The sequence below is a fragment of the Sinocyclocheilus rhinocerous genome, unplaced genomic scaffold (genome assembly GCF_001515625.1).
Source record: "Sinocyclocheilus rhinocerous isolate Xijiao unplaced genomic scaffold, SAMN03320098_v1.1 scaffold314, whole genome shotgun sequence".
NCBI lineage: Eukaryota > Metazoa > Chordata > Actinopteri > Cypriniformes > Cyprinidae > Sinocyclocheilus > Sinocyclocheilus rhinocerous.
In genome coordinates this window covers 3,038,163-3,048,419 of record NW_015630021.1, presented here as the reverse complement: position 1 = coordinate 3,048,419, position 10,257 = coordinate 3,038,163, and the positions used below count along the sequence as shown (strand labels likewise).

The 10,257-nt window shown below is 37.2% G+C and overlaps 1 protein-coding gene across 1 annotated transcript in view; it reads right to left on the bottom strand.

Annotated features, from left to right (window-relative positions):
- The window catches only part of LOC107739609 (MAGUK p55 subfamily member 6-like), a 20,805-nt gene extending 11,286 nt beyond the window's left edge, over nucleotides 1–9,519 (bottom strand). The window contains exons 1-4 of the mRNA XM_016551768.1: nucleotides 9,415–9,519; nucleotides 6,090–6,166; nucleotides 5,944–5,977; nucleotides 607–756 (exon numbers count right to left, since the gene is read on the bottom strand). Of these exons, the coding sequence (XP_016407254.1) occupies nucleotides 607–756; nucleotides 5,944–5,953 (160 nt within the window). The 5' untranslated portion in view covers nucleotides 5,954–5,977; nucleotides 6,090–6,166; nucleotides 9,415–9,519. The remainder of the gene's footprint in view (nucleotides 1–606; nucleotides 757–5,943; nucleotides 5,978–6,089; nucleotides 6,167–9,414) is intronic.
- Between the last annotated feature and the right edge of the window lie 738 nt (nucleotides 9,520–10,257).

The window sequence follows — 10,257 nt, the reverse complement described above, 5'->3', positions numbered from 1 at the left end:
TATATATATATATATATATAAACAACTTACAGTTGCTTGTGCCTCTTCTTAGCTAGCAAACATTGATTTCATTTTCAATGAAAAAAGAAAAAAAAACAGTTTGTCAAATTCTGGTTCTGTAAATGTGAAGCTATTTCAAGATATATTTGTATACTTCTTAAAATTTCAGTTAACTAATTTGAGGTAGTAGGTAGTTACCCTCAGATGGTCTTCTATTTTTATTTTACTGTTGAAGTAGAACAATCTGATCTAAGAGCACTATTAGAAATGTTTCTGTGTTGATTTAATGCATGTAACTTCAACATTGCATTTCAGAATCTCCTGTTCTGCAAGAAATCCTCTCTCACCCCCAGAATCAGCAAGAATTTCCATTAATACATTATATAAATACAGAAATGGAACAAAAATAAAACATATGCAACTCATCTGTCAAACCAATGCCACAAGCTATGCTCTGTACTCTAATTGGCACACTTTGACACAACCTGGCAACCTACTTTTGGTTTGGTCAGAATATTTCATGCTCCTCATCTAAGAGCCATAAAATGCCATTCATATTTGAACATATAATTACAGAGGATATGAAAAAACAAGAAGATCTCTAACCTCCAGGAGTGTCTGCGCTCTCAACAAGTTCAGACATCCCCTCCCAAGTTTCTCCAACGCCCCCGGCATCCGAGTTAGAACCTGCTCCGTTTGAGAACACTTCGCCCACAGTGAGAATCATTCCTGCTGTCAAATCTGACCTCTGCTCTACTGAACCACAAGAAAAATGCTGACTTGCCAATGAAAACAAAGAGACTAATCAAATAAAAACCTAGACAGAAACTACTCTCTACTCTGACTCTATAAAAAAGCTGACAGGAGGCAGAAGAGTGAAAAAAGCAAGACAGAAAAAGAGGCAGAGAGACATCCAAGCAAAGAAAGGAGAGAAAGTATTCCAGACGCCTACCGAACACAGATGTGGAAACATACACATACACAGATCCTCTTACTAGCGCTTCACTTAAAAACACACATACAGCCCTCCCTCTAAACATCTAATCCCACAATCCCCTCCCCTGCTGTTTCAGACTCCACCCCCTCACGTCAGAGACAGCCCATCGCCCAGTTAAGCCCCCCAGTGCATTTTACATAAGTTTCCTTATATAAGCTCTCAAACCGGGGGGACTGAAGGGCCAACTTGAGATTCACCCACCCTCATTCAACATGTCCCCCACTGATTTTTCTGCAAATCTCACGCTCTTTGTCCCAATCCTGGTCATAAGGATGTCACAGTGAAAACTTCTGCTTTTCTTAATGAACAGCAACACACTGCACTCAACACTTCAACGGAAGACCAAATGGTCTGTATATGAATAATGTTCATATTTACTGTCACGTTTTGAGCAGGCCACAGTTATTCGGCAAACAGTCAAAAGCATAAAGCTTTGAATGCATGTATTGATTGTATAATGTTTAATGCTTGGATTGAATCAGCTGGTAGGCTGCAGTGTTTTAGTGCTGATAATGTTAGCTGGGGTCAAATGCATTAGCTTGTATTAACATTAGGATGTATTAACAGCAGCTCACGTAGTTTTACTCTGAAAGCGATGACACATTATAATCTTTCGTTTATTTAGTCTCATTTCATGACCATCATACTGAACCAAGAATTCCAACCAACCTGGTTATTTAAGCAATAACCACCTAATTTTGAATTCATACAATTTCAAACATACAGTGGGTATAGAAAAGAATCACACCCCTTTAAAATAATCAAATTTTGTTGCTTTGCAGCCTGAAATGGAGATGGACACAGTTTTTGTTTTATCCAACTGTATTTACTCATTTCAATTTAAAACATCCAACTGAAAGATATAACAACACGTCAGAAAAAAACAAAAAAACAATCAATGAGTTGGGAAAAATGATCACTCCCTTGTGTCAGTATTTTGTTGAACCAACTTTTGCTTTAATTACAGCCTTTAGTCTGTTGGGATTTGTCTCTACTAACTTTGCAAAATCTATGTTTTGCAATATTTGCCCACTCTTTTTTGCAGAACTGCTCAAGTTCAGTTAAATTGAATGGTGAGTCTTCAAGTCATTCCACAGATTTTCAATGAGGTTTAAAGGGGTCATATGATGCGATTTCAAGTTTTCCTTTCTCTTTGGAGTGTTACAAGCTCTTGGTGCATAAAGAAGATCTGTAAAGTTGCAAAGACTAAAGTCTCAAATCCAAAGAGATATTCTTTATAAAAGTTAAGAGTCAACCACGCCTACCTAAAACGGCTCGTTCTAACACGCCCCCACACTGTAAACCCGAACAGTACTCCTTCTATCCTGACAAGTGCTCCAGTCCCTTCTGCAGAGAAACACCCCTATAACAGGATATTACCTCCTCCATGCTTTACTGTAGGAATGCTGTTATTTGGATGGTGAGCTGTATTGGATTTCCACTAGACATATCGTTTGGTGTTGAGGCCAAATAATTAAATTTTTGTCTCATCTGCCTCAGAATCTTCAAGATGTGTTTGAGGAGTGCTAACTCAGGCTGCGTTTACACTTGGCATTAACATGCGATCACCGTGATCTGATCAGGCAGACCGGATCATCAGTCAATCAGGACATTCACTTTTGGGGGGTTTTCCACTGGGTACGGTACCTGGTACTTTTTTTAGTACCACCTCGGTTGAGGTTCCAAATTTTTTTTATTTTTTTTTTTTATTGCAAACAATTCAGAGTTGACGTCAGTTTCTACAGTGTCAAATAAGCAAATCATTTCACACTTAGATAAATTAAGTTTGAGCCCAGAAGCGTTAGAGAAGGCATTAATTGTAGTTAAGACTGGAGAAACTTGCTCTTTATCCTTCAAGAATAAAGTAGTATCATCTGCCAATTGTGAGATTCGAATCTCTCTGCCAAAGATATTAAGGCCAGCAAAGTTATTATTATGCAAAATATCTATGGATAATGTTTCTACAACAAATAAAAATAAAAAGGGACTCAAAGGGCAACCTTGACGTATTCCGCGAAGAATAGGAAACCTTGGTGATGTACGAGAATTTAAAATTATACAGCTATCTATTTCTTTGTACCGAGCCGAGTCGTACCACGCAGTGGAAAAGCGCCATGAGATCCGATCACAATGCGTCCTCGACTACCTCTGGACCAGGACACGCTGATCGGATAACATTCCGATCAGAAGCGCGTTTACACTTGTCTTTCAAAGTGTATGTGTACAACATCCGGATACAGGTCGCATGTTAATGCCAAGTGTAAACGCAGCCTCAGTGATTCTGTTTTTTTTTTTGTTTTGTTTTTTACTTGTTGGTGTTATATCTTTCACTTTGATGTTCTAAGTACTGAGTAAATACAGCTGGATAAAACAAAAACTGTGTCCGTCTTCATTTCAGGCTGCGAAGAAATAAATATTTCTTTTAAAAAAAACTTACTTTAAATATAATTATTTTACGTGTCTGTTTTTTGAATGCTTATTGGAGTTACAACTGGACATTCAGTTCTTAAATTATGAAAGACTCAAATTAAAACTGAAATTATTTTCCAACTAATTATATATTTAAAGGAAATAATAATAACAAAAAAAGCAAAACAATAATAACAACAATAATAAAGAGACTTTATGTGGGGAGAAAACTCCAGCAATGCTTACAGTAATATTACAAGAATGTATGAAAAATAATGTTTGATCTGGATGGAATTAATCTTGATTCGACTGTGATCCCCAGGTTAAAGCCATCTGAACTAAACTGACTGTTAACATTTTTTTGTTTGTTTTTTTACATATACACAACACATATTTTGTATATACAACCATATTCAAAATATATAGTATAACATGGCCAAACTGTCCTGATTTGGAAAAAGACATTCAGAAGCTCATCCAAATGGCTGGTCTAAAATAAACGTTTCTCTGTTTAATACTGATTCAGTAGCCTAGTCTGATCTGAGGTCAGTTTGTAGAGGCATCCAGAGAGATGCCTCACTTGCACAGCTGTGGCGTAAGAGGATAAGATCTGTCCCTAATCCAGTGCCCCTCCCCCACATCTCCCTTTCTTCCTCCCCCCTCTCATAGCATTGCTTTCTGTAAATCTGAGTCGGATTTTAATCTCAACCATGGTGGATTAGAGAATCCATTATGTGCTTGTTGGAGCAAGGCTGAAAAGGCACGGCTGAGCATCAGGTGTAAATGACTCATCAAAGAGGTGGGGGAAAAAAGAGGTGATGAATAATGCCTGAGGGGTGAGATACTTCCAGTTAAGGTCCATATGTTTACTGCACATGTGCTTTAAATGATGCATTTAGGAGGAAAGTGCAGTGTGTTTAGAAGCTGAATTTAGCTGCCATCTTAACCTTTAGCATTAGTCTGTTAAACAAATAGCGATTTTGGTTAATTTCACACTCATTTACAAACATAAATGTGAGAAATGGTTCCAAAGAAGTAAATAAGGAGACAGTGAGTTAACAAATTACCTCTGACAGCCCAGGAACATGCAAATCATCATCAGCTTTCAGGTACAATCTGCAGTCGCAGAAAAATCCCATTATCTTTGTAAGGTATTAGCTTGCAGGTTACTTCCAAGCTACACATAGAGAGCTTTTGCAACTCTGAAGTACTAATATAAGCCTGTAGCAACTGCAGAGTGTACCTTTAGCAGCATTTTATGTCTACCATGTCCCATAGATGTAATTAAAATAAACCAACTTAACCAAACCCAAATGAAGGCTTTGATTTCCCAACAACAGTAAGTATATGTAGTTAACATTTGCTCTTTGTTAGCATTATTGCAGCACTAGGTACAAAAAATATATATTATTAGGCATAAATGTGTGGAGAGAGACTGTGAGGACTTATCTGACCAACAAATAATGGAGTTACAATACATTGTAAACTATCCCAAATATTCATGATTATAGTTACATAAGATTAAACCTAAAACCTTTAAAAAAATAGTTTGTTACTTGAAATAAAAATGCATAACAAAATAAAAAATATATATAAAATAAAATACGTAAATGATATGTTTAACTTGATATTAAAATAACTAAAGCTGAAATAAAACTTAATAAGTACTATATAGACATATTTAAAAACAAAAATGATAAATTATTAAAAACCCCAAAATTATTTTTGTACTAAAATTAAAATGAAAACAGAAAATATAAAATTAAAAAACTAATTCAACTAAATACAATGAATAAAAATATGATTTACTTTGGGGGAAGTCGTGGCCTAATGGTTACAGAGTTGGACTTGTAACCCAAAGGTTGCAAGTTTGAGTCTCGTACTGGCAGGGATTGTAGGTGGGGGGAGTGAATGTGCAGTGCTCTCTTCCACCCTTCCACCTTCAATACCACAACTGCTCCCCGGGCGCCGCAGCATAAATGGCTGCCCACTGCTCCGGGTGTGTGTTCACGGTGTGTGTGTGTTCACTGCTGTGTGTGTGTGCACTTAGGATGGGTTAAATGCAGAGCACTAATTCTGAGTATGGGTAACCATACTTGGCCACATGTCACGTCGCTTTCACTTTCACTTTCATACTAAAATAAAACTGCTGATATTACAATTTGACCCTTCAAAATGTCAGTCATTTGCATGTCCGTGAATCAGGAAGGTGGCAAATGTGCAACTTCTAATGAACATACTATCAATCATTAAGCACCCTATTCAACAATTTAAAAAAAAACAGAATATGCAGAGAATCTTGAATATGCAGAGAAATTAAACTGTTTTATATCAATTTTTTACATCTTATTTAACTCTATCATTTTATGTGTTTACATCTCTCAGATCTATTTATATTAGTATACCTGATTTACTAATTACATGCTATTTTTCAGCAGTTTAACGACTCTATTACAAAAAGTGCTTGTACTCTCATAGTAAATCACAGGCCAGATAAGTGCATTCAATCTCTCTCCTGCTCACTTCACCATCTCTACCTGTGATCATGGCTGCCGATCAATGAGATTCCAGCTGTGAAGACAATGTCACATTCACTAATACAGTTCATATACTTTCAAGTAACATTGGATCAATGAACACACACGTTTCTTTGGTCACAATTACACACTCACACACAACTCACTTGTGGCCGATGCTGTTCCCACTCCCTCCCCGAGCTGCTACAAACTACTCATCCACTGCTCCAGACAAGTGCAGAATCTATAGAGAGAGAAGGACCATTTAACACTGCTTGCGCAAACGCACACACTTACACACAGTTCTCCTCCTGGGTCGGGACAGAGACTGTCACAGCCCTGATCCTGACACAGTGGGTCATTGTGTGAACTGTCATTTGAGGTCAGGAGGCAGTTGCCTGGTTTGTTGTGTTAAGTAAAATCCACACCATTTCTGCTCCATTCACCTCTTCATGTCACAAACTTAAAAAAAATGAATTCTTTATAAAAGCAATACATGATGATGATGGTTTATTGGCATTGTATTTGCCATCTGACATACATAATGATGTGACATTCATATTGTTTGAATATGATGCACATAAATAAACTTATGCATTCATGAATTAATATAACAGGTGTGAACAACCATGAAATGTATTTCTTAAAGGAATAGTTCACCCAGAAATTAAAATTTGCTGAAAATGTACTCACCATCAGGCCATCCAAGATGTAGGCCTATGAGTTTGTTGTCTGAATCAGGAGAGGAATATGCAGAGATTGAGCACCATTTACAAGCAAAAACAGTCCAAAACAGTTCTAAACAAATATGTTGTTAGATTTTGATGCAAGAGGACAACAGGGGATGGACTTATTCTGAACCCATATTATGGCCAGAAGTGTCGATTTGAAGTTAAGATGCCTTAATGATAAATTTTCCCTTCACAGCTTTTCCCTTCACAAGATATTAATTGATGGACTGGAGTCATGTGGATTATAGTGATGTTTTTATCTGCTGTTTGGACTCTCATTCTGACGGCACCCATTCACTGCAGAACATCCATTGGTGAGCAAGTGATGTAATGCTAAATTTCTCCAAATTTGCTTCGAGGAAGAAACAAACTCATCTACATCTAAGATGGCCTCAGGATGAGTACATTTACAGCAAATTTTCATTTTTGGGTGAACTATTCCTTTAACAGTCTATTAACAGGACTGATGTCAGGTGAACAACTGGGATGTCCAGACAAGTCAGATCACAGAGCATTCATAGGCATTTTCATTTCAAGTGAAGAAGTTGGAGAGTGTGCTATGCATATTACATGTCAGATAAAAATAGGTGCCCAACATACATGTTGAATTAAGATGGATTCTCGAGCGACTGTGTAATTCTGCAAGCTTCAGTGAATATCTGGGCCATTACTGGAAACTTTCTGAACATTGAACATGTTACTACAAAAATGCAAAAGTTATGCAAGCTTTTAAAGAAAAAATCCTGGAAATATTCTGAGCATTAAAACGGGTGCACAAAAAGACATAATAATAAAACACATAACAAAAGATTTGATCATTTCATTTTTTTTTTCTAAAATTACAAAGATATGCATCAATTAATGTTTGGGTGCACCAGCTTACGAATGTCTCTCTAGTCTATCTAGTCTCATAAAGAGTGGCTGGTAACCTGGATTTGCCAACAGCCTAATGTCCTTCCCACAGCCTATGCTGCTACAGCTGACATCTCAAGAAAAGCTTGATAATTAGTGAACTTGATGGAGCGCACACACACTCGTCTCTTAACAAAGGGTACGGCACATCCCCCTGCAAACCCCCCCTCGCATGAAAATGTAGGTCAGTTTGCATGAGGAAGTGTCCTGCAAATAAGAGGATTACACCGATTGTGCCAAGTGTTACAGCAAAACAAATAATGAAAAGCAACAACAATAATTCTCATCATGGTATCATCATGTTAAGTATACAGTATGTTTATTCTATTCAAAAGGAACAATATCTACCATTTTCATTTGTGTTATTTATGCTTCATATTTTTGTACAATTTTTCCATTGAGTTAAGGGCAAAGTTTAAGTAAGTAAAAATACAATACAAAATTGAATAGTATTATATACTAAGTTAAGAATTGTGAGAGAGAAAAAAAACTCACTATAGATTTGTCAGATGTTTTGACTGCACTTGTTGGCGCATTTGATAATATGTAATTTTTAGATAAAACCTGTTAAAGGGGACTTACAGTATATTTTCATTTGTAGAAGTAGCAGTTAATTTATAAATTATAAATTTCTAACATACAAATGACATTAATTATGCAACAGTGATCAACACTGAGGATTTGAGATAATTTATGTAGCAAAAATAAAATGCCAAAAAAAGAGACAAAATTCTATTATGAACACTAAAGACAATTAATTGGCAAGACAAAATAAGTTAAATGTACTGTTAAGATTATTAGGTAAAATGTATGAATTAAGAATGAATGAATGTAAAAATGAATAAAAATTGTGGAGGGATGAAAATAATAAATTGCTCTAAAGTTTCCTGACATTGTGGTAATTGAAGCCACGCCCATTTGGAACCCCAAGTCTTCTGCGTAATGACGTAGCGGGATTCCCCGGTTACTTCACAGGAAATGTTTACGCAGGCAGATGTCCAGGGTTCGAGTGGGAGTAGGACACTGCGTAATTATGAAATAAACGAGAATGTTACACTCCGAGTAGCTATCAGACTGTACATTTAAGCAATATTCGTGGGTTTTTCACATTAGAAGGATTTTCAATTGACAAAACAATTGTTTGCCTTTAAAACAACACAATTGAGACCGACAGAAGCTGAAATGCGCAATGACTCCCACCATGTCCTCTTCCTACAGAATAGCCTACAAAATCTCGTTTCACATACAGTCAAAAGGAGACGATCGCATATGTACGCGATTAAGATTTATTTATGAAGTTGCATATAGTCCTTTTTAAACATGTTTTAATTCCCACGGGATATTTTTTTCGAGCTCCGCTCCAACAAAACTGCAGCGCGGGACGTTTAATCAATGAAGACCAGCAGATGAGCAAAAACAGATCAATATCGGCAGGACGACTCAAACAAAATCTATCCTGGCAAACGATTATCAATAATATGTATTTACAAACTATATTTCTTACAGATGTTTTCACACGCGCGGCCATTTTTGTTATTTATTCAAAGCGCGCAAAGCAGATAACCTGTTTCACCTGAACCATGACAGGACACTGGACAGATAAGCACAGACACTCAAGTCACTGTTCCCCCATCAGTGACCGAACCTGGTGCTTTCCAAACACTCACTCACACTCACACACGCGCGCAAGCACACGCACACTAAAAACGGACAGCTGGGGGCTGGACTTCCGAAGGCAAAGTCATTTCTACCCAAATGTGGCTCTTCCCAGCACATATAATGTTACTTTTAAATGAAACACAACTTGCTCCGATCCGCATTTTGCAAATAATGCGATCTATGCACTCACCTAGGTTGTTCCGAGTCCTCTCCAGTCGTCCCGGTCAGATATTCAAAGCTTTTAGTCGTGGGTCCCGTGGCTAACTATTCGGACACACACAATGCCAATCAAACGCTTAAGCCTCGCCTTTCGAGTGACGTCTGTGTGAATGGACCAATCAGAGCTCGCTCTGGGTTTACGCCTCGCCCTCTCGTGGCAGATTATGCTAGTGGTTGCATTGTTTAATGCGTTTTAACAATGCAAGAGAAGACCGGGCATGTGTGGGTGTTTTATTTAGTGAATGAGAATGAATGAAGTTTAGCGTTTTTTACTTATGTGTATAAACATATTAGAATTACTTTTATATTAGAATTTATATTATCCAATGACTAAAATAGACTACACAGGGCAAACGATAAGAATCAGGGCGATTGTTTTCCCATACAATTTGCATTGTATTTAACAGGCAAATTGTTAGTAGGCCTAACTATATAGCTCTCTTTATATCTCTACTGTTAATACCTGTTATAATATGTCATTTGACAGAATCATGTAGGCTGCATAAAATTAGCAAGATTGTAAAAGGGACAGCTTTAAAGGGGTCATATGATGCTTTTTTAAATATCATTATTTTGTGTATTTGGTGTATCAGAATATGATGACATGCTTTAATGTTCAAAAAACACATTATTTTTCAAATACTGTACATTATTGTAGGTCCTCTATGCCCCGCCTCTCTCAAACCCTTCGTTTTCTACAAAGTCCCTCCTTCCGACAAGCGCAGTCTGCTCTGATTGGCCAGCTGACCCAGTGCATTGTGATTGGCCGAACACCACAAGCACGCATCGGAAATGTAACGCCCCTTACCATAAT